Source organism: Meriones unguiculatus, chromosome 21 (assembly GCF_030254825.1).
Source record: "Meriones unguiculatus strain TT.TT164.6M chromosome 21, Bangor_MerUng_6.1, whole genome shotgun sequence".
Lineage (NCBI taxonomy): Eukaryota > Metazoa > Chordata > Mammalia > Rodentia > Muridae > Meriones > Meriones unguiculatus.
The window spans coordinates 14082335-14109740 of NC_083368.1; the positions used below are offsets into that span (position 1 = coordinate 14082335).

At 46.9% G+C, this 27406-nt stretch overlaps 1 protein-coding gene and 1 pseudogene across 6 annotated transcripts in view; both read right to left on the minus strand.

Annotated features, from left to right (window-relative positions):
• Positions 1 to 27406, minus strand: part of Dpp6 (dipeptidyl peptidase like 6) — an 831812-nt gene that overhangs the window by 81502 nt on the left and 722904 nt on the right. For all 6 annotated transcript variants that reach the window (XM_060374077.1, XM_060374079.1, XM_060374075.1 and 3 more), the window contains 2 exons: positions 3553 to 3707; positions 388 to 485 (listed from right to left, as the gene is read on the minus strand). In XM_060374077.1, coding sequence (XP_060230060.1) covers positions 388 to 485; positions 3553 to 3707 — 253 coding nt within the window. The remainder of the gene's footprint in view (positions 1 to 387; positions 486 to 3552; positions 3708 to 27406) is intronic.
• On the minus strand, positions 19533 to 20372 carry LOC110555364 (mitochondrial import inner membrane translocase subunit Tim23-like; annotated as a pseudogene).

Sequence of the window (27406 nt, forward strand, 5' to 3'; positions counted from 1 at the left end):
AGCTAGAGGGCCTCTAAAAGCCTGAAAAGGGGATGCTGCTCGCTGGAATCTGGTTCTAGGACTTTCTTGTGCCAGGTCCTCCGTGGGTGATCTGTCTGCTGTGTGAATGACCCTGCGGAGACAGGGGCTGACCAGACATCCTTTTCGAGAGGGTTCCCCTCTCATGAGGTAGGTTATCCGCACTGAGAAAGGTAAGGGAGACAAGTATATGCTGCCTGGTGTTGTCCCTTTATTTTCTCAGGAAATTGAGCCACACATCAGCATGGGAGTCTGGAAGAACAGAGTGCTTAGAAGTCAGCCATTACTACAAGAGAGTCCATTCTGGGGACACTGCATTAATGGCTTTCTTTTGAATTTGTTCCTAACCCAATGGTGCAAGAAACCCACCTCATGCGAGGGTCATCAGGCGGCATCATCTCCAGGTCGTGGGTGGGTCCATTCAAGCCAATGACATGGAGGGAGATGCTGGGGTTTTCACTGCCAGCCTGCAAAGTGAGGGGACAGAGCTGTGAGGGAGCAGCATGAGTGAAATGGCCTGTAGTCCACCGTGGCTTTGCAACATCTCTTCTGCAAGACTCATCTCCGGGCACCGTAGAGGCTGATACTAAAGGTTATAACTTATGTTGAGGACAAATCAGTTTGTATGTCTGTGTGTGGATGCATGTGTGTGCACATGTGTGCGTGTGTGTGTGTGTGTGTGTGTGTGTGTGTGAGACATATATGTGTGTGTTGCATGTGTTTGGAGGCCAAAAGACAACACTGGGTGTCATGCATCCTTAGGTACCATCCACTTTTCTTTCATGACACAGCATCTGTCACTGGTCTGGAGTTCACTGGAACTGGCTTAGCAGTAAGCCTCAGGGATTTTGACTTTGCCTCCCCAGTGCTAGGATTGCAACTACGTCCTGACACACCCAGATTTTTTATATGAGGATCAAACACTAGGCCTCCAACTGAGCTCTCTCTGACTCTAATACATAGAAGTTTTAAAAGGCAAAGAGATATTTGGGCCAGATCTTCCTTACCAGGAGTCTTGTCATCCTCCTGTTCCATCAAGGTCACTAAGTCTGCCATTGTTAGTGGGTACTTGGTAAGCCACACGAAAGTGAGGAAGACTGTGGGAGAGTGCAGGGACAGGTGCAGGGTCATGAAGAGGAGTGTGGAGCATGCACAGGTGGCAGGAACACACAGATCAATAAGGAGCCACGCCCGGGTCAGTTTCAGGCATCTGCTTTTACTGCAGAACAAATTCTGGATTGAAAGAGGCAGGGACAGATGTGGCCTCACCAGGGCTGGTCCGGCCTGACGCCCTCACTCCCCCTGCTCATTTATGGTAGAGGGAATCTGTCCCCCAATAAGTGACAAGATGGTGGCTATATACTTGAGGGCTCTGACTGGGAGTGGGAGAGAACAGGGCAGTAACCCAACTCCAGAATTCTGTCAGTCAGAGTCTGTGGAATTTCTATTAAAACACGGGACCCCAAGTCCTGAGCAAGATGGCACTTTCTAATTCCTCATCGGGAGCACGTGTCAAAGAATTCACTACTAAATCAAGGAGTCCATTAGAATTTAGGTTGTCACTTAAGGATGCTTGTAAGAATATATGTACATGTGTATATGTGTGCGCATGTACGTTTGATTGGTGTATATGTGTATGGCTGAGGTCTCTCTCTTTGTGTATATGTGTGTGATGTGTATATTAGGAGGTATAGAGGGGCTAGGGAGATGTGAACCTAAGTCTCAGAGTTCAGCTAACTCTGTACTTTGTTTTACAATGGGAAAAAGGAGCAAAGACACCCAGTCAATGGCAAGTGCATGCTACCCCAGATTCCTGTGCTGGAGCTCTTGCCTTCGGTGGGTAGTGTTTGCAAGGGTGCTCTTTGAGTGGTGATTAGCGTTAGATAAGGTCATGTGGTTAGGGTCCTATGATGGCATTAGTGTCATGATAAAGAAAGAAAGATATCAGAGCTCCCATCATCTGCCTTGTGAAGAAGTAATGGCTACAAAATGTGGGGTGTGGCTCAGTTGGTAGCGTGCTTGCCTAGCACACACAACCCTGTGTTAAATCTCTGGCACAGTGTAAACTAGGTATGCTTGCCTATAATCCCAGCACTCGGAGGTAGAGGATCAAAGGTTCAAGGTTATCCTCAGCCACACAGAGAGTTCCAGGCCAGCCTGGGACATCTGAGACCCTGTATAGATGTCTTCTTCAAGAGAAGACATTAGTCCGCCAACAAGGAAGAGAAGCCTCCCCAGGGCCTGCCTCACCAACATCGCAATTTCCGACATCTAGTCTCCGAGAGGACATGACTGTGGCAGTGAGGGCACAGAGCTGAGAGGACAGTACTGTGGTCAAAGTGGCCTAGGTCCGGGATATTCTGTTTGGCAGCTGGGGTAGACAATCTCACTAAGTGTCTGCTTCCTCTGGCTCATGGTTTTGGGAAGCGTGTTGAGCCTGTCTACTTCATTCCCATCATGGGTCTCCTGCAGGCCCAGAGCTTTCTCACCACGTGGAAGCCCGCACTGTTCACTTTTAGACCAGTCAGGTGGGTGGGGAGGCCTCTGTTCCCCCACCCTGTGGCAAAGTCAGGATGGTGCCCCAGAGGCAGGGCTGGGGCCCAGTGGTAACAGCACCATGCCTGCTTGTCCACTGGCCTTAAAGCAGTCTGGTGATGCCATTGGGAAGTAGGTTAGTCAGCTGTGTGCACCTCAGCCGCTGTGTCCATGTTCCTGGATGCCAGCCTGCTTCCAGGTGAGGAGGTCATGGAATTTTCTGCATCAGTGCCTGCCTTGTGCTTGGATGCTGTGATCTGATGCCGAGTTGGGGTTTGGAGGACCCCCCCTGACTATCCTTGCTGTTCCACTGGCTCAGGCCTTTCTTTGTCTACTTTGGTAACCACACCAAAATGTCCAAGACCAGGTGTCTTGTAAACAACAGGGATGTGGACCTCACAGCTTTAGAGCTGGGAGTCCATGATCAAGGTTCTTGCTGACTCTGTCTGGTGAGGGCCTGGTCTCATACAAGGAGCTTGTACACTGCCTCCTCATGTAGGGGGGATGGAAGAGAGAGTGCTCTGGGGTCTCCTTCATATGACACTAAGCCCAGTCACAAAGGCTCCTCACTCATGGTTGATCACCTCTCAAGGGCTCTATCACCATGGGGTCTCAACATATGGATACTAGGGCACACAAGATCTCAGACCCAGCAGTAACTATGGACATGTAGGCTCTCCAAGGTCTAGGAACCAGGGACAGAGAGGAGTCCTTTCAACCTCCCAGAAGCAGCATCCTATAAGGAGCCAGAAGTGCAGGCTTTTTGTCACCCAGAGTCACTGAGTGAGGGCGATGCATTTATTTTGCTTCTGAGGAACTTAGGCAATAATAAATTATTTAAAATTCACCTCAACAAAGACTGGACTTTAATGTGATGTAATGAGTGTTCATGGTGACGCTGGCAAGGATGTCTGATTATACTTGGATTATCCACTTGGAACCAGTGGGCGAGTGAGCTCATGGATGACGCGGGCTTGGCTGAGCCTGTTGTTTTCCTACCTTCGGATAGTGGTAGGGCTTCACCGTGGGGTACACAGAGCCTGTGTAGGTTGGCAGCTCCATAAGGGGAACCCGGGAGTCGTTGATGGTGGCATAGGCGAGCCTTGTGCCATCTGGTGACCACCAATGTGCGATGTGGCTCTTCAGAATCTCCTCTGTGGGAAAACAAAGCAGAGAATGGTAAGCACAAGCTGGTGCTGGGGCTGCAGGGGGTGGCAGGGAAGCAGGGTGGCAGAGTTGCATGCCCCTGGGAGCTAGCCAGGGATGACTGACACCCTGAGCCTGTGTGTCTGCTGTCACCACCTAAGCTTCTGTTCAGCTCAGCTCCCCTCACGGGGCTCAGAAGCATCTGATATGGGAAACCAAAGCTCAGACAAACACAGGCTGATTGCATGAAACTGGCTCTTCTACAAATTTGATTCCTGGGCCTAAGGAGTACTTTGTTTTTTCTTCCTAACTGGGTAATCATTGGATTTTAATTATCTCATTCAATTTCCTATCTTTTTTTGGTAATATCTGATACATATTACAAGCCCTGTCTCTGCTAATGAGTGCTTTAGAGTTGGACTGTTATACAGCTGTAGATTAGTGTGTGTGCGTGTGCGAATGCGTGTACAGGTGTGTGTGTGTGCATATACTATGTGTGTGCATGCATATGTGTGTGTGTGTGAACATCAGAGGAGAACCTCACATGTCCTTCATTGTATGCTGTCCACCTTCTATTTTGAAACAGGGTCTCTCATTGGCCTGGAGCTCACCAAGTAGGCAAGGCTAGCCAGCCAGCAAACCCTGGGGATCTTCCTATCTCCACCTCCCTGGGACTGTAAGCATTACTCTATCTATCTATCTATCTATCTATCTATCTATCTATCTATCTATCTATCTATGTATTTATTTCAGACAGGGTCTCACTATGTATCCCTGTCCTGAACTCTATGTAGACCAGGCTGGCCTCCAGCTCACAAAGCTCACCTGCCTCTGTCCTGAACACTATATTTAAAGATTTATACCACCATACCCAGCTAACTTGGATTTTTTTTTAACATGTAAATTCTATGGATTGAACTCAGGTCCTTTCTTACTGACTGATCTATGTTCCCAGCCAGGTAGACTGTCATCTCAATAAGACTTTACAAAGAACATGAGAGGAAACCAGTTCCCACTGTGGCATGCTCATGAAGACAGGCCAGGGGAGAGAGGAAGCTATGGGGAGGCTCAGCCTTAGACAACAGGTGAATCCATGTGGGAGGTGGGAACTTGTGCAGCTGCATGCACTCCTTTACAGCAGAGGAGGAAGGAAGAGGTGTCCTCAGGGTACGCATGGTCCCAGCCTTAAACCATCTCACTTTCACTGTGTGACTATAAAGCAAAATGGACCTGTCCTAGAAAGGACAGAGATAGAATGGGAGTCCACTCAGAAGTCGCCAACATTTTTCTAACACACACGCCTCACTACTCAACAGAGTTAAAAGAGAAACTTGGTAGGGTCAGGAAGAAAAACCCTACTTCTTTTTGTTTACAGTTGTTTTATTTCTGATAGGGCTATGCCTACATAATTCAGATTGATCCTGAACTAGTGATCCCTCTGCCTCTGGCTCTCGAGCGCTGGGGATGACAGGTGCACCCTCCCTCACCTGGCCCCTACCATGCTTGCTGCTTGCTTGTTTGTTTGTTTTTCTGAGGCAGGGTTTCTCTGTGTAGCCTTGGCTGTCCTGGACTCGCTTTGTAGACCAGGCTGGCCTCAAACTCACAGAGATCCACCTGCCTCTGCCTCCTCGAGTGCTGGGATTAAAGATGTGCACCACTGCACCCGGTTCTTTACCATGTTTTAAAAACACATCCAGAGAAGATATTGCCCAAGTGTTAGAAGCCAGGGTCTGGGAATCCGCAGCTCCCAGGACCCTCTCTGGCACAGAAACAGACTCACAGTGTTAAGAAGGCCTTTTAGATTATCTTTAAAGTAATGACCCCTCCCCTCGGGTCACAGGTGAGATCCACTCAGCAGACTACTGTCACCCCAACCTGCTCTGTGTTTCTGGAGAGGTATGGAGGGGACGACACGGGCATGGAGGGGACGAGGCATTGTAGAACTCAGGGCTGCACCGGAGTGCAGAGCTTGGAGATGCAGAGCAGATTGTGGTGGTGAAGCTTCCTAGGAGGACTCATACCTCACCAGGTCAGCCCTACTGTCCCTCATGAAACATTTCACAGCCCAGTCAGAGTGCCCCTGAGTCTCTCTGAGAGCTGGCTGGCATCCGGAGGGGTCTTCTGATGGTGCACAGCTTTTCTCTCCCCCGCCATGTCTCTCCTGATAATGGGGGATTTAGAGCTCACTTAAGAAATATGAACCTAGAAGACACTGCAGCCCCTCCTGAGGAGACCTAATTGACTAGGATCAGAAGGAAGGAAAAGAAGTCCTCCCCTATCAGTGGACTTGGGGAGGGGCATGCATGCAGAGGGTGGAGGAAGGGAGGGATTAGGATGGGGGGAGGGAGGGAACCATGGGGGGGGATGCAAAGTGAATAATGTGTAATTAATAAAGAAAAAAATTTAAAATGAATATAATACTATTTACAATAAAAAAAAGAAATATGAACCTCACTGTCATTGTACTGTATCACACTTCCTCCCTATCCTCCCAAGCACCTTCCCACAGACTCTCCAACTTGATTCCCTACTTAATTTGCCCAGTAATCCCCTGGCATAGTTTTCCAGGGATTACAGCCTAGTCTGGATTCTCAGAACATGCATACCTTGTGCCTAGGTAACTTTTTCTATCAAGGGAAGCCTAGGCTAGAGCACAGAGCCAGTCAGAGAGAATTTAAGGGCTCAGGAGCCCAGGGTTCAAGTCATAACCTGTCTATTTTTAAATCCCATCCACGAAATGAGAGGGCTCAGTGTGGCCCCCTGACACCTACTGTTGGGATCTCACAGCCTCCATTCAGCTCCATAGGGCATTTCTAGTGCCTGTGAGGACACAGAGATGAGTGAATGAATGAGTAAATTAATGAAGAGGAAGAAGATGAAAAAGAGGGGAGAAGGATGAGGTGAGGAGGAAGAGGGGAAGGAAGAGGAAGAGGAGGAGGAGAGGAAGAGAAGAAGAGGAAGAAAACCCAGGCCAGGCTCCAGAGCTTATAATTTTCTGGGTTTTCAGCAGCAGAAGGAGTCATTTTGAGGTATGAGTTTGGAATGGGGTGGTTAAAAAAAATGATTTTATGAAGTCACCTGATCTGTAGGAATGCTCATCATAAGGCACAGTGAGTAATGAGTCCCTGCAGATGGCCTCTGGAAAACACAGCCACATTCTAAACACAATGCATTGCAGGGCTAGAGGGGAAGAGACCTATCGGCAATTACCGTGACCTAGCAGGGCAAAGCTGGGCATGGAAGGAGGAGGGCAGGTGTCTGCAGTGGTAGCAGAGGTGTCTCACAGCTGGCTTCTATTCCAGGACATCTATTAAGAGCCAGCCCAGGCAAAACCAGCAGAAAGATGGCTGGCTGCTGCAGAGACACAGCCAATGGAGAGACAAGTACCCTCACTGGCAAGCCCTGGAGAGATGGCACCTCTGCTTCTTCCTACTGAGCCCAGAGTAACCTCCCTAGATCTCTTGGATGACATGATGCCAGCCTTGTGCAAACCAGATCATCCTCCTCTTTCTCCTTATCTCGCCCCCACCCCTGCAACATCTTTGCTTACATCTCACTTTGGGAGTGGCCCTCAACCTGGTAGGAAACACTCTGCTTTAGCCCGAGCAGCACAGCCAAGGATGGTCACACCTGGACAAAGGATGGTGTCTCTGTCAGTTCTGTCACCAGGTGCTGGGGAGCAGTGAACTCTAGCTCAGAGAATGGGACTGCTGTGAAACAGTTCTGGAAAGGGCTAATCTCCACCCTCCTGATGACCTATAGGTAACAGATGTACTCTGGGGAAGGGATAGTCACTTCTTTCATTTGTCAGTTGTACATCGAATGGTAAGCCCAGTGGCCTCCAATATAGTTCAATATAGTCAGTGACTGCACAGACAGTCCTATTTACAGCCACGGTCACAAAACAAAACAAACAAAACAGGAAATGGAGTTCTTGAGAGGAAGGAGTTACAACAGAGGTAGGAGGGAGAAAAGATGGGGTGGAAACAGACAGAACGAGTTTTATTAACACTTGAAACTGCCAAAGAACACATTTAACTAATAAAATTCATGAAAAATTGGTAATTCACCCTTTAACTTGTTTAGCCTATTTAATGTGGGGACCTGTGTGACAAAGAAGGCATTGTTCATGAAAAAGGAAAGAGCAAGAACTCAAGAAGTTAAAAAGAAACAAATCAAGTAATCCAATTAAAAAATCAGGCACAGAGCTAAACAGAGAATTCTCTGTAGAGGAATATAGAATGGTAGAGAAACACTTAAAGAAATGCTCAATGTTCTTAGTCATCAGGGAAATGCAAACCAAAATGGCCCTGAGATTTCACCTTACACCCATCAGAATGGCTAAGATCAAAAACTCAAGAGACAACACATGCTGGTGGGAATGTAAACTTGTACAACCACTCTGGAAATCAATCTGGCACTTTCTCAGACAATTAGGAATAGTGCTACCTCAAGATCCAGCTATACCACTCCTAGGCATATATCCAAAAGATGCTCAAGTACACAACAAGGACATTTGCTCAGCCATGTTCATAGCAGCTTTATTTGTAATAGCCAGAATCTAGAAACAACCCATATGTGCCTGAACTGAGGAATGGATACAGAAATTGTGGTACATTTATACAATGGAATACTTCTCAGCAATTAAAAACAAGGAAATCATAAAATTTTCAGGCAAATGGTGGGACCTAGAAAAGATCATCCTGAGTGAGCTATCCCAGAAGTGACACACATGGTATATACTCACTTATAAGTGGATATTAGCCATATACTATAGGATAAACATACTAAAATCTGTACACCTAAAGAAGCTAATCAAGAAGGAGGACTCCGGGTAAGATGCTCAGTCCTCACTCAGAAAGGCAAATGTGACATTGGAAGAAAGAGAAAACAGGAAACAGGACAGGAGCCTACCACAGAGGGCTCTGAAAGACTACCAAGCAGTGTATCAAAGCAGATGCTGAGACTCATAACCAAACTTTAGGCAGAGTACAGGGACTCTTATGAAAGAAGGAGATGAAAGACCTGGAGGGAACATGAGCTCCACAAGGAGAGCAACAGAACCAAAACATCCAGGTCCAGGGGTCTTTTCTGAGACTGATACTCCAATCAAGGATCATGCATGGAGAAAACCTAGAACCCCTGCACAGATGTAGCTCATGGCAGCTCAGTATCCAAGTGAATTCCCTAGTAATGGGAACAGGGACTGTCTCTGACATGAACTCAGTGGCTGGCTCCTTGATCACCTCCCCTTGAGGTGGGAGCAGCTTTGCCAGGCCACAGAGGAAGACAATGCAGCCAGTCGTGATGAGACCTGATAGGCTAGGGTCAAAGGGAAGGGGAGGAGGACTTCCCCTATCAGTGGTCTTAGAGAGGGGCATGGGAGGAGATGAGGGAGGGAGAGTGGGATTGGGAGGGGATGAAGAAGGGGGCTACAGTTGGGATACAAAGTAAATAAGCTGTAATTAACATAAAAATAATAATTAAAAAAAAAGAAAAGAAAAAGGAAAGAGCACTTTTGGAGTACCAATTCTAATATCTGGGTCAGAGCTTGGTGTGCCCTGGGTTCGGGAGTGACATGTCAGGGGTGGGGTGGGCACAGGATAGTTCCTATCCCCAGAAAAAATAGGTAAAATAAGGGGTGGGGTGGCAGCACACACATGCATTCCCAAGGCTGGGCAGGTGGAGAAGGCACAGCTCTGGGGCTCACTGGCCAGCTGGCCAGTGAAGCCTGCTTGGTGATGAGGGGTCAGAAAGAAGGTGGGTCACACTTAGAGAACAGCATTAGGGGTTGCTCTCGGGCCTCCAAACACACAGACACACATGTGCATCTGCACACACACACACACACACACACACACACACACACACACACACACGGCGGTACCCTGCCACTCCCAAACGTAAACCCTACAACCCTGGGAGGGTTTACCACCCCTCTACCCTCGTGTACTTTTGCACACTGGTCTTTAGGGCTTGTTTTGTTTTGTTTCATTTTTCTTCATTTACTGTGTTCTGGCTGCTCATGAAGGAGGCAATTAAGTGTAAGAAAGTAAGAGGGAAATAGAGGTCAGATGCAACCCTGGCAACACATCGTCTTACGAAAGTCCCTGTTCTGCAAGCACTCTCTCTAGCATCCCTGGCCTAATGAGGCATCTGTGTACTTCAAAACAGAGACCTGCAGATAGGGGAAGAACCCCATTTCATCAGGAGGCTTCGCTCCATGAGCCCTTCACTTGGAACAAAAGGAACAGCTCATCTTTCTGGGCAGGCACAATAACTCAGGAAGCAGGAAGTCCTCTCACTTTCCTCGATCTGTTGGGAGCACAATTTCAGTACACACACATACACACACACAGAAAACACACACATGCACACACACGTACACATATAGGCACACACACAGATAAACATGTATACACATTTGTGTACACACATGCACACACACAGATCCACTCGAGGACACTGGGTTATCGCTGGCATTCTCTGTAAGATGTAGGAGGAGGATGTGCGCAGCTCAGCTCATGGGAGCATAGGCTGGTTTCTCTGTTTGCTGCCGATGAAGTCATTTGCCGTTCAATTGTGCAGGCTGCCTTAAGGGTGTGTCTAGTGGGACAAACTCCTGTTGCCCGGATGATAAGGGTCAGTGTTGTACAGGTTGCATAGAGACCTCCATTCTCTCTCCCAAGTGTGAAGTGGAGAGCAACATGTGGGATGCTGTGTGTGTGTGTGTGTGTATGTGTGTGTGTGTGCTGTCTATCCAGATATGGACTGTGACTCGTGGTGACTTGGGGTGGGAAAGACGATGTTGCTTTTCCCATAGGGGCTCCACAGGCAGCTTTGGTACATATTCCAGGTCTGAATGTGACAGAGAAAGAAGGGATTTTTGACACAAGAAAGAACCTGGGACACATAAGGCTGAGTGTGATAAGCTGTACACAGAAAGACAAATGAGAAACCCACAGGATCTCACGTCCATGTGGGATCTACAGCAGATACAGTAATGAACACACAGAGAAGGCAGTAACCAGCAGCGTCCTGGCTGGATTTTTGACAAGTTGCTATAAGCGAGAATTATAAGGAGGAGAAACCTCAACTGAGAAAAATGCCTTCATCAGACGGCCTGCAGGCTGGTCTGTAGTGCATTTTCTTGATTAATGATTTATGTGGAAAGGTCAGCTCATTGTAGATGGTGTCATCCTTGGGCAGGTAGTTTGAGGTGCATAAAAGATAGGGAACAAGCCAGTTATCAGAGGTCCTCCATGGTGTTTGTTTCAGTTCCTGCCTCCAAATTCCTGTCCTGAGTTCTTGCCCTGAGTCCCTTCATGAAGGTGAAATAAATCCCCTTTTCCACAAGTTGCTTTTGGTCATTTTTTTCCCCCACAGCAATAGAAACCTAACTATGATAAGTGGGTAGGATGAGAAGCGGGGGCACGTGGGTCAAAGGGCCTGATTCAGCATGTCAAGAGGACAGTTCAAAACCTTTATTGCCTACTGGGATGACTGAAGTTGGTAATTCACATGAAGACTGCTGAAAGGAGATTTGAGGTGTTCTCCAGGACTCACAGGATGTTAGATATTTGCTAATTAGATCAATCAGGAGTTCTGTAGAACAGACATACACACATAAAGCTTTTACCCATCAATCATAAAGCAACACAAAACAAAACACGACAGTGCTGGGACAAACCCGCTATCGGACCAAGTGAGCACTGGCATTGGGTGTGGGTGCATACAGCCTTTTCAGCTTGGGAAAAATCCTTCTTAAATGAACAAATAGTAAGTTCCCCCACAACAGCATCACAGGTAGAACCGTGTGCTCTAAAAGAAATGGTGACGTTCTAACCCTAGTTCAGTGTGACCTCACGTGGAAACGGTCAATGCACAGTGGTCATTAGATGTAAACTAGGTTGAGGTTTTGCTGGAGAGGGTGGATCTTAATCCAATGTGGCTGGTGTCCTAAGGACTGGGAGAGGTGACAAGACAGAGGAAGAGCATGCAGTGACAACAGATGTGGGAGTGAAGTGTCTGCAAGCCTGTGCTAATATTATTGATCAAAGCCCGAGCATTCCACCTGCACAGAGCTCTGTGCCATATGGTAGAGACAGCCTCGAAAGTAATGATAAACAACACGGGAGCTGGCAATTCCAAGTGGTATGGGAGCAATCAGAGAAAAGCAGAGAGGACCTGGGGGAAAACAGAAATCCACAGGAAACCAGGAAGGCAGAGTGGTGGATCCTGGAAGCTTTCCCGCCCCCACCTTTTCTTCTGGACAAAGAATCAGTGAGTTATAGTTATATGGAGAGAAAAACTGTCTACTAGCCCATTAAAAGAGTATGTGTGGTGTGTTCTGAGTCCAGACCCTGCACAGGGCACAGGGAGATAGACACTGTGGTTTGGGCCTCAGATGCCCATAAGATGGGAGACATCTGGAGATCAGGTTTCCTATGAAACAGCTGGCTCCTCCCGCAGGGACCATGCAGAACTGGACAGCCACTGCTATTCCCAAACAGAAGACAAGGCTGCCTGGTAGCATGATGTCAAGGTCCTCAAGGGGCCTGACCCAGGTAGAGTGTGCTCTCCTCCATCTAGCCAGCTCTGTGACACAGAAGGGAGCTGGGAGCTCCCAGCTATGTGACACAGAAGGCCAATTGCACAGTCCTAGTGGACAGATGTTTGGGGACAATGTCCAGCTCAGATGGGAGGAACTAATAGCAGGACCCATGCCTATGGGCTGGAGGAAAGGTCCTTGCCCAGTGGCTAGGATGTGGGTGTCCTCTAGGTAGCTGGGTGCAGGGGTCCCTGACCTACAGACCCACTATTCAAGTTCAGCTGGAGAGAAGCCTGATGGTAGTTCAGAGTGCCACAGAAGTGAGATGAAGAGAGAAACAGGAAGGCTTAGGAACTTCGCTAGACAACAATCCTAGCTAGTGCCTCCAGGGACCCACAACGTGCCCCACAGTTAGTTTCTCCAGGCCCCACAGGTCTCATTTTTGGAGTGAGGCAAAATGAGGCCAAGAAGCCAAGAGGCCAAGGTGTCTGTTCCTGCTTCCCTAGGAACAGAAGAAATCTATTTGTTTCTAAACCTTCTTGCATAGGCAATTTCTCTCTAACTCAGTGGGCTGGGGACACAGAAGGTAGGACACATACTTACTGTCCCTCTGCAGCAGAGCCATTTCTGTGTTTTTTTTTTTTTTTTTTTTTTTTAAGACAGGGTTTCTCTGTGTAGCCTTGGCTGTCCTGGACTCGCTTTGTAGACCAGGCTGCCTCGAACCCACAGGGATCCTCCTGTCTCTGCCTCCCAGAGTGCTGGGATTACAGGCGTGAGCCACCTCACCCTGCTGCAGAGCCGCTTCTGAATGCTTGGAAGTCAGCCAGCCAGCGTTACAGACAGGGCATGCCCTGGCCTTTCATATACCTTGGTGGCTGCAGAAGAGAGGAGAGGCTAGTTCTGCCAGGCTCAGCCTAATTCAAAGATGTCACTGTCCAAGGTCATCATATTTCAGGTCACCGAGAACAACTTTAATGACAAATCTTTTGTGTAGCACATACCAAGGAAAGGAAACACCTGAGCCAGGAAGCCAGGCTCTGTTCCTGGGTTATACTCTTTGGTTAGGGCTTTCTTTGGCTCTTCATCTCTTTTTTAGTGGGTACTTGTTGGGATTTCCTGAAGCCATGACCCTGAAGCCTTCTACTCACGGGCCTCTTACCGAAATGAATAACAGAGTGTCATGCATATATTCCCTATTTCTAATTCCATCATTGACATACATATATTAAAGCTTTCACCCATTCATTCATTCATTCATTCATTCATTCATTCATTCATTTGGTATCCAGCCATCCATTCACTTGGTAACACTCTAAAACAGCAGACTGTGGACATACTATCGACAGACTGAGAATGATTCGTGAGCCAGGCGGGAGGTGGAGGAGGGAGGATCGGGAGTTCAAGGGCATTCTTGGAGGTGTGGTGAGTTGGAGATGATATTATTTTGAAGTCCTACAGTTAGGGCACAAGGCTCATGTTTGCTTCCTGGTTCTGGCTGTTCCCTGAGAAACAGGAGTGTAGGTTTTAATTCAAGGCCACACGTGACATGGAGTTCCCAAGTGGAACTCAGAAGAGGGAATCTGGAGGCCTGCTTGGATCTGGAACCGAAAGAGACTCAGGGCAGAAAGGGAGGAGAAGAGACACGGCAGCTCTGACCTCTGGAGGTGGTTGCTGGCTGAAGGCCTGTGGGTGACCCCATTGCCTCTTGTCACCCTCTGTGCTGAGGGACAAGTGGTTATGTGAAGAGCCCGTGTGCCTGCAGGAGTCACGTGGCAGAGAACAGCATCGTGCTTCGCTCTCATCCTCCCACCACACGGCATGTTGAGAGTGGATGTGAAGGAGTCATTAGAGTGCAAGAGGGTCCTCGCTGGGGGAGACAATCAAGTGATAATCAAACATGTTAAGAGATGGGCTAAGAGAGGAGTGGAGTGCACCACGTGGGGCCTGAGGGCTCTGGTGGAGAGGGAGCAGCGCACCCTGACCATGACATTGGAAAAAGGAAGCTGTCAAAGGCTCATGCCACCAAGTAGGAAACAGGCAAGACTTTCACTGATCTTGCCAGTGCCATAGACGGCTTCCATTGTTCGTTCTTTGAAAGTATTTTTCTACCTACTTACATATGTAAGTGTGTATTCTGCATGACTTCATACATGTCACAGTAAGTGTGCGGAAGTCAGATGACAACTTACAGGAGACGGTCTTTTCCTTCCATCACACGAATCCCAGGGATTGAATTCAGATCATCAGGCTTTACCTGCTGAGCCATTTGGCCCTATTGTTGCTTGTTTGCATGTCATGTATAAAGATGTATTCCTCTGCGACAGCACAATCCAAGAAAGCCACTGCCTCTCCAGTGCTCCAGCATATTACCTTCCAGCAACAGTGGCGAACAGAGCGGGTCAGGGGGATGAAGCCCTGCCCCTGGCTGAGGAGCTACTGGCATTTGATAGCTGCCAGGGAGAGTCCGTTTTCTTTAGTGGTGTGAAACCTGGCAGGCCACACCCAAAAGCAGCTGGGCACCACAAACTGGACTCAACAAGCTTGACGTGGGGGGATGGGTGGGTCTGGGGAGAGTTAGGGGAGGGTGAGGTCAATGTGGTAAGAATACATTGTTGGAGATTCTCAAAGAATTAACAGAACATTATTAAAATTTAAGAATACGATTTGCTTTTAAGAAGGACTTGAGAAAGGATCACTTAATACATATTTTCAAAGAAAACCCTAATTCAGCAGTGTTTGCCTTAATCAGACTTGAGATGTTCTGTATAAATATCAGTGAAAATACAATACGTACCAGAGGAGGAAATTAGGTTTCAAGGTTTATTAAAGAAAAGGTTAATTAGCTATAAATTATGAATGGCTCTTGGGTGGTTCCTGTGCCCTGCAGAATTGGTTCACGACTTAACATCCGGTTCCAATGGTAAAAGAACAAGAGTCAACCCTTTGTCTTTCGGCCAGTGTGAGGATTCTAGGTGAACGGGAACCTAGGCCTGTCACATACACAGTAGCAGCAGTAGCACGGTGTCATCCACAGGCTGGGATGTTCTCATGCTGTCTAGAATCTGAGTGGAACCCAGCAGGCAAAGCACACGCTGGGCTCTACTCAGCCCCCACCTCCCAACCCCAGTTGTCCAGTCTTCATTTTCTCACACGGCAGACTGTGTTACACTCAAGAGGATGAAGTTCTGGTTCCAAATGGGCACATAAAATGGGGAACAGAGCTAAACAGAGAACTCTCTATAGAGGAATATCGAATGGCAGAGAAACACTTAAAGAAATGCTCAACGTCATTAGCCATTAGGGAAATGCAAATCAAAACGACCCTGAGATTTCACTTGACACCCATCAGAATGGCCAAGATGAAAAACTCAAGTGACAACACATGCTGGAGAGGAGATGGAGAAAGGGGAACCCTACTCCACTGCTGATAGGAATGTAAACTTGTACAACCACTCTGGAAATCAATCTGGCGCTTTCTCAGACAACTAGGAATAGCGCTTCCTCAAGATCCAGCCATACCACTCCTAGGCATATATCCAAAAGAGGCTCAAGTACACAATATGGACATTTGCTCAACCATGTTTGTAGCAGCTTTATTTGTAATAGCCAGAAGCTGGAAACAGCCCAGATGCCCCTCAACTGAAGAATAGATGCAGAAATTGTGGTACACCTACACAATGGAGTATTACTCTGCAATGAAAAATAAGGAAATCACGAAATTTGCAGGTAAATGGTGGGACCTGGAAAGGATCATCTTGAGTGAGCTGTCCCAGAAGCAGAAATACACACACGGCATATACTCACTCATATAGACATATAACATAGGATAAACCTACTAAAATCTGTACATCTAAAGAAACCAATCAAGAGAGAGGACCCTGACCAAAACTTCAATCCCCATCCCGAAAGGCAAAGAAGATGGACATCAGAAGAAGATGAAAACAGGAAACAACCTAGGAACCTGTCACAGAGGACCTCTGAAAGGCTCTGCCCAGTAGACTATCAAAGCAGATGCTGAGACTTATGGCCAACTGTTGGGCAGAGTGCATGGAATCTTATGTAAAAAGTGGGAAATAGAAAGATATGGAGAGGACAGGAACCCCACAAGGAGAGCAACAGAACCAGAATATTTGAACACAGGGGTCTTTCCAGAGACTCATACTCCAACCAAGTACCAGGCATGGAGATAACCTAGAACCCCTGCACAGATGTAGCCCATGGCAGTTTAGTGTCCAAGTGGGTTACATAGTAATGGGAAGAGGGACTGCCTCTGACATAAACTGATTGGCCTGCTCTTTGATCACCTCCCCCTGAGGGGGGAGCAGCCTTACCAGGCCACAGAAGATGACAATGCAGCCACTCCTGATGTGATCTGATAGACTAAGATCAGAAGAAAGGAGAAGAGGACCTCCCCTATCAATGGACTTGGGGAGGGGCATTCGTGAAGAAGGGGGAGGGAGGGTGGGATCGGGAGTGGAGGAGGGAGGGGCTTATGGGGGGATACAAAGTGAATAAAGTGTAACTAATAAAAAAAAAAGAATTATTTCACTCAAAGCCAAGACTGTGTCCCTAGGCTGGATAACCCATTCTAAAGTCTAAGTTGTACTCATGAAGGGGACACAAAGCGGGAGGTGACAAAGTCCTTGTTAACTCCAGTATTCCTTTGACAATGACAGCAGCGGTGGTCTCTACCACCTGAGAATGACAACTGCATGGGTTTAATGTGAGGATAATGCTGGCAGGAAATCAATGACCTTTCCAGGCATGAGGTGACAGTGGATCGGGGTCACAGATACACCTTTGGTAATTACACGAGATATTGTATTCTCAAACTGCACAACCTTACAGAACCCCATCCATCACCATCTTGTAACTCCAGCATCCAGAACTGAGCTATTCACATAAGCTACTCAGAAGACGTGACAGGTGTGATTTGGAGTCTGGGCAGACCTGGAAGCAGGGGTGTGAGTGCTTTTGCTGAGAAGAGGAATCCAGCTATTTGTAGCGGGCATGCTCTGCTGGATGCCCTTCAGCTACTTTGCTAACTGTCTCTCTGTATCAGAGTGATGTCAGAAGACATGCAGCCCAGATACAGGGCAAACAGGCAAACCACGCAGAGGATAGTAGCTGCTCTATGAATGACTCCAGTGGTCTTAAACGGACATGCATGGTCTGAGGTGGACACTCATTCCTGAGTGCTACATCTGTTCCTGGTTTTCCCCTTATGTCTAGAACATCACAGGCCACAACTTGACTTGTCCCCATGTCCACAACAGCATTTCACCCCAAGAACCTTCCAGATTTCTAGACCCAGCCTGTACCACCTGTGTTCTCGACAGGTTGTAACCGAGAAGCACCTGTTACAAACAAGGCCTTCCAAACAAACAGATGCACAGTTGGCGCAACCCGGCAGTGCCCGGGGGAGGTTTGGGGAGGTTGTGTAGCATTGTATTGAATTGCATTGCTAGCTGCTTCCTTCAGAGGGCAGGGAATGTATCCTGAGAGGAAGTTGACACTGACCCTGGCATGCTGGCACATGCCTTTAATCTGAGTGCTCAGGAGGCAGAGGCAGGCAGATTTCTGAGTTTGAGGCCAGTCTGGTCTACAGAGAGAGTTGCAGGTCAGCCTAGGGTACATAGAGAAACCCTATCTCAAGAAATCAGAAGAAAAAAAGAAAGAGAAGGAGGAGGAGGAGCAGGAGGAGGAGGAGGAGGGGGAGGAGGAGGAGGAAGAGGAAGAGGAGGAGGAGGAGGAGGAGGAAGAAGGAGAAGAAGAAGAAGAAGAAGAAGAAGAAGAAGAAGAAGAAGAAGAAGAAGAAGAAGAAGAAGAAGAAGCAGCAGCAGCAAAAGCTGAGGTTCTCAGCTCAACCATGTGCCCTCTGTTTTTCTTCCAAATGCTGAAATTCTAGAACCTTCTGTGGCTTCTAATGAAGCATGGAGGGGAGATGGACATTTCACTTTGGGCAGACAGGACAGAAGTATGACTGTGCTGATGGATAGTTTCTGAGAGGAAGCCCGAAATACCCCTGTTGTTTCCTGCAAGGCTAGATTGTCATCGATGTCTCCCATCCCCTCTTCATACTTTCTGTTCCAAGAACACTTACAAAAATGATGATTAGTGCCATCGGTGGTAAGGGATGCAGGAACCACTGCAAAGTTTGAGGGAGCAGCATCAAGTGACATTGCTCCAGTTTTATGAGACTTATGCCTGAGTTGGAAGGGGCTGCCCATGTCTGGTGTTCCTGCTTTCCTGGGGAGTCATTTCCAAGGGAAAGACAAATATTGAGTTGTGTTTCATAGGATCAGGTGTTTATGTGGTGTTTTTCAATAAACTTTCTGTTTGTTTTGTGATAGTTGGCAGAAAACACCAACTTATTTTTCTAGTGGAAAGAACAGCTGGAGTGAATTCTATTTTGCTCAAATCTAAATAGCCCAGAAGATTCTAAAACCTGCACTGTGCAGGAAGGGTTTGCCCCCAGCACTTTTTGGCTAATTATGATCCAGCCAAAGAGACTAAAGTAACCCTGGCCACCAGAATTACTGTATAAACAAATCGCCCCAGGCAGAGGCTTCTGGAGGCGTCGATGAGCTTTCAGCACAATGACCTCTACCAGGCATGTCTTAGGCAGGATGGGACGGCCAAACTTGGGGTGCGATAGGGATCTCATGGTGGGGGGACACTGCCACTAAGCCCCTGACTCACCTGCCAGTAAGAAAGTCAGGGAAGGTAGGAGCTGCATCAGGGCTGTGTCCCGCTCCCAACCCAGAGCTGGTCTTCTCACAACAGAGGGCTTTAATGTTCTCACCAACAGACCAGAAGACCAGGGGGGATGCTGGGGACTTTGTGGAGAGAACTAAATCCTTTTTTTTTTTTTTTCCAACTTTGGTTCTATTTTCACCTTTTGTTTGGAATACAGGGCAACACAAGTTTTAGATTTTTAAGAGAATAAACATGGTGATAAAAGTGTTGAAAATAACCATGGCCTGAATTTGGAGAGCAGGTGGTTTTGCAGTTTGAGGGTGGGAAAGAAAACAGGTGCAAGATCATCTCCAGAGGAGAAGAAAACACTCAGCGAGCTGCCAAAGGGTCTGGCTTCCACTCACTTAAGGGTAAGTAGTGTAGCCCAGGCTAACTATCCATGAACTTTGTCACAGCAAATCAGAGTCTCCAATTGTTCAAAAGTAATTGTAGGTACAAGAGAGGAAGCGACTCCAGACTGACTTGTTAAAAAATTGATCTGGATGACCAGGAAGTGTCTCCCATTCCTACGGTGGCAAAATCTTCAGAGTGACTGTTGGAGCAGGGAACCTTTCCTGCGCTCCCAGTTGTTAGACAGTAGAGACTGGTGAGTGTCAGCCCTGCCAGGCCACGCGTGCTATTCCTCGAAGACCACTTGCACATTTATACAACATTCCCATCATTGTTCCGGCTGCTGCTGTGTTGAGGTCATCTTCTCTACCCCGTGCTTTCTCCATGATAACACCAAATGCAGCATAGAGCAAAGCCAGAGAACCTAGAGTATTAGCCAAAGTGCCCCTGGCCTAGTCACCATATTCAAAACTATACATTTCTTGGTTTGGACCTGGCCACGCTCTGGGTTTCCTACAGTCCTAGATGACGACCGTTCATCGCCCTCAATGCATCCCCTGTCAGGCAACATCCTCCAAAGGTAAAGAAAGCTAGTTCAAATATGCCTCAGGTTTTATTAGTTCCAGTTGGCAAAATAAACTCATCAGCATCCTGAATAAGATAGCATGGATCCACATTTAAATACCGAGACGGGGTTCATACCAGTTAGGGGGACACCAGCCAAATCAGCTCTTCCTGCTCCTAAGAAGCCAGCTAACCCGCCGGTGGTTTTCTTGCTGCTTCCTCTGCTACCCTCCAAGCCCTCGCACAGCAAACTGCTGTGGGCTTCCCTCAGGCTGGGGTCCTGTGCTTGGCCATGGTCCCCACAGCAACAGCGGGAAAGCCCGTGTTGCTACTGAGACCTAAATCTTATGAGTGTTTTTGGAACACAGGTCCAAGACAGAATGATTCCAAGGGAGTCATGCCTCCTCTCTCCTGCCTCAAGTGCTGAAACTCTAGAACATTCTCCAGTTACTTTTGCAAACACCGACATGCACGAGGCTCGCTCTTTGCCTAAGCATCCTTCTTTGGGTTTAAATGCTGCAAAAACCCGAGTATCCAAAAGCCCATCTACACCCCAACCCCACCAGCTTTGAATCAAATGCTGCATGGCTATGTCCTTTAGCCTCTTTGTAATGAGACAAGGGAAGGGCAAGAGACAGTAAGCCTAGAGGACATGTTCTCCTACTGTCAGTGAGCATTTATAAGCCACAGATACGTGGCAATACTATTAGAATCCTTTGAGTGACCTGGGGGGTGGATGTAGGAGGAGCCTGAGCCAGTCACCCCCAGTCACAGGACAGGGCTGGGCAGAGCATGGTTGGTCCCTGGCTTTCTGTTTCTGTGCAATTGAGAGTGTCCACAGCTAATCTGCGCTTTCCCACTCAATACAGGAGACCCCATCTGCCTGCCTGGCTTCGGCACCGCACACTGTTATCTTTTAATGAGGTAAGAGACAGACCCAAATAGAGCGGAGCCAGGGACATGAGTTAGGCTCATCCTGCGGGAACAGCGCCAAGAGCTCAACTGTTGCCGCAACGGCCTGTACTTTCACCAAAGCACCCTGCAAAATCTGGGTCCAAGAAAAATTGCAAAGTACATAAATAACACGCCTGATAGATCTGTACGCAGAAATAAATGGCCTCCTTCTAAATATGGAAAATCTTATTTATTCCTGCTTGCATCTGCTGCCTCCTCCTGCCACTAAATACATTATCCAAGGTGCCGGGAGCAGAATTTAATGGGGGTTAAAAAAGAAATCAGAGAACATCAAGCCAGAAGGCAAATGCAGCTTTTACCTCGGCAAGGCTCGAAACCTCTCATGCTAATCAGCACTGTGTTATTTGCATATTACACACTGCTAGCAAGGCTCATTATCATCAGAGTTCGGCAAATTCTCACAAATCAACTCCCTGAGAGCAGCAGTCTGTTCTGCACATGCCTAAGGTAGCCACCAGGTGGCAGCATCTCTAGCTTTCATTCCTTTGCTAGGGTTGTTTTGGTTTTTCCTACAGATCTTCACCTTTCAGGCCAGACATGCTGTGGGGCAAATCCAAGGACATTTATATGGATGTCTTAGTTATCTTTTAAAGCACTGGCAGGTGTGGGGAAGTGGCAACAGACACTCTTCTTTATGACTGGGGACAACTTTAGTGAGGATTTTTCTGGAGCAGCTTCTACAGAGCTAAAGTCCATGGCTTGGCCTGAATCCTCTTGTGAGTTTGTGACAGGGCCTCATGCAGCCCAGGATGGCCTCCAGCTCACTATGCACCAGTGAGTGACTTTGAGCTTCTGATCCTTTTGCCTCTGCCTCCTAAGGGTTGGGATGGCAGCATCATCCCTGGTTGTATGCAGGCCTGTGAGGAATCTGCTAAGGCTTTGCATATGCTCGGCAAAGTCTCCACATTTCCAGACATCTATGTATCACCAGGGACATTCAGAGACCTGTGGACAGTTCGCTGAAGAGTCACTCACTGCATATAGGATCCCTGTCATTCTCCTACACAGTAACTTGAAATTCCAAAGGCAAGAACAAGATTGACACCCTCACGTTAGGCCTGTCAGGGTCTCCTTTTAGCAGGTACTGAAACCACTGAATTCCACCCCTCCCTCCTTCTGGGATCTCAGTGCCCACACGCATGACTTGTTTACTATGGGAAGTGGAGGCAGCATGGAGGCCTAGGACCAGGTGGCTGGGTCCAGCAGACTCAAAGGTCCTGCTATACGCTCCCCCAAACCCCTCCTGGTTCTGTGTGTCCCTCATGATGTGCTTTCCAGACTCAGCTGCACACTCCCATGAAGAGAGTAGGTGTGGAAATCTCTGGAAGGGAGACAGTAAAATCACATCCCCTGTAACCCTGGAGTTGTCAGCAAGATTCAAGAAAAGTCATAGAACTGGAGCCCAGAGTAGGATCTCCGTTTCCACCTGGGCTGCTGTGGGATGCTGTGGCGTACCGTGGGGTGCTCTGAGCTGCAGCTGGCAATTGTTCCCATACCCCACTCATCTCTGCCTTATTCTCTCCACATGGTCATAGCCATTCAAAATGTCATGTTTTGCCCTCTGTAGACCATGAAGGGAAGCTCAGCTTGGTTGAGGAGCAATAGACTGACATGTTGAGTACGTTGCTAGAGCAGAGATCCAACCTTAGGAGTACCCTGTGTTCCTAGGCCCAAGGGTCCCTTAGAATCCCCTGTATCCTCTCCAGAGTCTCCCAAATGCTCAGACATGGAGAGAACTGGTCATTGGCCAGAATCTCTGATTTTGTGAACAGAGCTGGGGCAACCAGCACAGTGGCCCCCACTGGAGGAAGCAAATTTTGCTTAGCACAGCTGTGTGATCTCCAAGATGGGGTGACATGGGGACAACCATTTTAAAGCCAAATTTCCCCTCTTTGTTTTTACATCTCTGTATTAGGAGAAGCTTGTGTTGGCTCACACTTCCCAAGATCCCAGATCTAAAGCTGTAATAACAGACAGACACATATGGAAAGAGTTTGGAAAACATGTCCTGATAATACCTTGCTAGAAGAAAGCATGGAGCAATAAAAACTTTTTTTTTTTTTTTTGGCAGGCTACTTCTTGGATTACTGGATTGATAGTTGCCTGGTTTTCTAGTTTCATTCTACAGTGAGACTATATCATTTTCCCCAAAGTGTCAATAAATTGGGGATGTGTGCTTTGTAGCTAGGGTGTGGTAAAATGCCATCTTTTGCTACATAAACTTCATAACTTACAGGTGCAGGTGTTTGTTTTCCATGGTAGGAATTACAGCCAACAGCTGGGGCCCTGGAGATGACAAATGCCAGCACTACCCCTGAGTGATCACAGAAGTTGATACATGTGGTTTGGCTTTGCTTCCTAGTTGGGTTGAGTTCCCACTGTCATTGAGGGAAGGATCCTTGACATCTCCCTTTCCTCTTTCTTTTCCTTGATTCTTTTTGTTGTTGTTGTTTTCCAACACAGGGTTTTTCTGTGTAGTTTTGGCCGTCCTAGACTTGCTCTGTAGACCAGGCTGGCCTCGAACTTACAGCAATCCACTTGCCTCTGCCTCCCAGAGTGTTGGGATCACAGGTGTGCACCACCATGCCCAGCTCTTCCTTTTCCTCTTTCCTCTTCACCAAGCATCCATTTTGCTGAACCCCAGTGGCTAATCAGAGGCTGGCATCCTGGCAGAAACTTGAAATGCAATTCTAGATGAACAAGGGTCACAGTAAGTACCTCCTGTATTTCCAGGGGTGCATCTTGCTACCTAAATTTCTCACCCCTCTTACTGGGCAGAAACACAGAACGGGGGGCCACACAGTGGTGGACAAGGTGTCACTTTTAATAGATGGCTATGTTCAGCAGAAGGGGTTAAAAGTGTGGTTCTGAGAAGATCCATAGAGACAGTCCTAGTGAGTGTAGGCATGGTGCCAGAACGCCAGTGGTACAGAGCCTCAGTTCTCCCAGAAGTGTCCTCCAGTAACATCTGTTTAAAACTCCAGTCCCTTACGGGGTTGGCACCTGCAGAGCTATCTTCTCTTCTTTTAATAAACTGACTGCCAGATGTATTTGTTTCTGCAGAAAGAGAGGACAGGTCCTTCCTGCGGGAGAAGTTAGCACTGACTCTGTAGGAGCTGTGGAGGCAGAATTCTACACCTGGCTGCTCAGCACCTCATAGGAGATCCATGTACCTTGTACATGGCCCAGGTCTATCTGGTCAGAGGACACTTCTGCCTCCAGAGTGGCTCAGTAGAACTAGAGACAGCTGAACACTCCTAACACCAAGAGGCATGAGCATAGACCTCCATCATTACATCATGTTGTCCCTGGAACTATTAGACAAGGAAAACCAATATTAGAAATGGGACTTCAGAGTTATATAGTCCACTACAGTGAAGCTTCTAGAATGAGAAAAAGAAACAAAAGCTCAAAGAAGCAAGAAAGCAGTGGACAAAATAATTAAGGCTCAGGTCCAGCTTATGTGCCACTACGTATCAGGTGTATCTACTGTAGATTTTAAATTTCTCCATGCTTCTCCAAGGTGCAGATGTATCTATCTTATTCCTGCAACCGATGCATAATTTAAAAGGCTTAAAACTATAAACATTGTGGTACTGGCATAAAAACTGACTGGTGGATCAATGGAACCAAATAGAAGACCCTGAAATAAACCCACAAACTTATGGACACCTGATTTTTGACAAAGATGCCAAAACTTACAATGGAGAAAAGATAGCATCTTCAACAAATGGTGCTGGTCTAACTGGATGTCTACATGTAGAAAAATGCAAATAGATCCATACTTACCATCCTACACAAAACTAAAGCCCAAGTGGATCAAAGACCTCAACATAAAACCAGACACACTAAACTTCTTAGAAGAAAAAGCGGGAAAGAGCCTTGAACTCATTGGCAATGGAGACAACTTCCTGAACAGAACACCAACAGTGTAGGCTCTACGATCAACAATAAATGGGACCTCATGAAACTGAAAAGCTTCTGTAAAGCAAAGACCCTGTCATCAGAACAAAATGACAGCCTACAGATTGGGAAAGGATCTTCACCAACCCTGTATCTGACAGAGGGCGAATATCCAGAATATATAAGGAACTCAAGAAGTTAAACAGCAACAGATCAAGTAATCCAATTAAAAAATTGGTACAGAGCTAAACAGAGAATTCTCAATAGAGGAATATCAAATGGCAGAGAAACACTTAAAGAAATGCTCAACATCCTTAGTCATCAGGGAAATGCAAATCAAATGACCCTGAGATTTCACCTTACACCTATCAGAATGGCTATGATCAAAAACTCAAGTGACAACACATGCTGGAGAGGAGATGGAGAAAGGGGAACCCTACTCCACTGCTGGTGGGAATGTAAACTTGTACAACCATTTTGGAAATCAATCTGGCTCTTTCTCAGACAATTAGAAATAGCACTTCCTCAAGATCCAGTTATACCACTCCTAGGCATATATCCAAAAGATGCTCAAGTACACAACAAGGACATTTGTTCAACCATGTTTGTAGCAGCTTTACTTGTAATAGCCAGAAGCTGGAAACAACCCAGATGGCCCTCAGTTGAGGAATGGATGTATAAATTGTGGTACATTTACACAATGGAATACTACTCAGCAATTAAAAAGAAGGAAATCATGAAGTTTGCAGGCAATTGGTGAGACCTAGAAAAGATCATCCTGAGTGAGGTATCCCAGAAGCAGAATGGTATATACTCACTTATAAGTGGATATTAGCCATATACTATAGGATAAACATACTAAAATCTGTACACCTAAAGAAGCTAATTAAGAAGGAGGACTCTGGGTAAGATGCTCAATCCTCATTCAGAACGGCAAAGAGGATGGACATCAGAAGAGGTGGAAAACAGGGAACAGGACAGGAGCCTACCACAGAGGGCCTCTGAAAGACTCTACCCTGCAGAGTATCAAAGCAGATGCTGAGACTCATAGCCAAACTTTGGTCAGAGTGCAGGGAATGTTATAAAAGAAGAGGGAAATAGAAAGACCTGGAGGGGACATGAGCTTCACAAAGAGAGCAACAGAACTAAAAAATCTGGGGCCACGGGTCTTTTCTGAGACTGATACTCCAACCAAGGACCATTCATGCAGATAACCTAGAACCTCTGCACAGATGTGCCCATAGTAGCTCAGTGTTCAAGTGAGTTCCCTAGTAATGGGAACAGGGACTCTCTCTGACATAAACTGATTGGCCTGCTCTTTGATCATCTCCCTCTGGGTATGTGTGTGTGTGCAGCCTCAGGAGGCCACAGAGGAAGACAATGCAGCCAGTCCTGATGAGACCTGATAGACTAGGATCAGATGGAAGGGGAGGAGGACCTTCCCTATCAGTGGACTGGGGGAGGGGTCATGGGAGGAGAAGAGGGAGGATGGCAGTGGGAAGGGAAGGGGGAGGGAGCTACAGGTGGGCTATAAAGGGAATAAACTGTAATTAAAAAAAACTATAAACATTGAACACACATCATTTACCCAATGCTCTTGAGATTGAGTAATTAATTGTCAGCAAGATTTCTCAAACCTTAAGGGGACTTATTCCTGTGTTCCCTCAGATTGCTCTTCTTTACAAATTCAAACAAACCATCTATTTATATTGAGTCAAAGTGATTAGTAATCTTTCTAAAACCCTCCAAGCCTGTATTGGCTTGTATCAAATGTAGATGCGGCCTTAATTTCCAAGAACCAGGAGTTTGCAGTTATCTCATTTCTGTGCCTCATGCGGCTGCTGGGAACGGCATCCTACTTGTCTTTAGAGATGATAACTATGTTTCTTTTTGGAAGTTGGAAAGACACTTACTGGGTCACACCCACTATATATATATGAAACATTAGAAATGGGACTTTGCAGTTATACATCCACTATAGTATATAGTGTATATATAGTATTGGTATATGGTATTTGGTATATATATATGTGTGTATGAAACATTGAAATGGGACTTTAGAGTTATATAATCCACTATACTGAAGCTTCTAGAATGAAAAAAAGGAACAAAAGCAAGGAATCAGAGGACAAAATAATATATATCGTTGCCAAGGAAGAAGCTTACACAAGGTGTTCAAGGCATTTTTCCACCTCCTCACTGAAGAGTTAATAAAAGCTGAAGCTCTGGACTGTCCCAGGCTATTATTCCTGAAGTGTGAAACAAACTGATTTTGCATAAGAAAGCTATAAACCCTACTTCCCCTGGAAATGTCTGTCTGGGTAGCCCAGTAGGGGATGAATCACCTCCAACCTCAGAACACTAGACCACTGGTGAACAGGGAAGGCAATGCAACCCTCTTAACATATCCCCAGAACAGGATCCCAGCCAGCCAGTCCCTGGGTTCCTTGAAACACTTAAGTCCGAGCCTGGATCCCATTGATTCTGAGATTCCCACAATAGCTCTCCAGAAACTCCATCTTCTGTTTTGGTCATTAGATTTGATGCTTATTGTTTTCAAGAACATCGACAATGATGGCTTCTTCAGTGAATGCTATCATTTGATCTGACTCTCACCCTCAAACT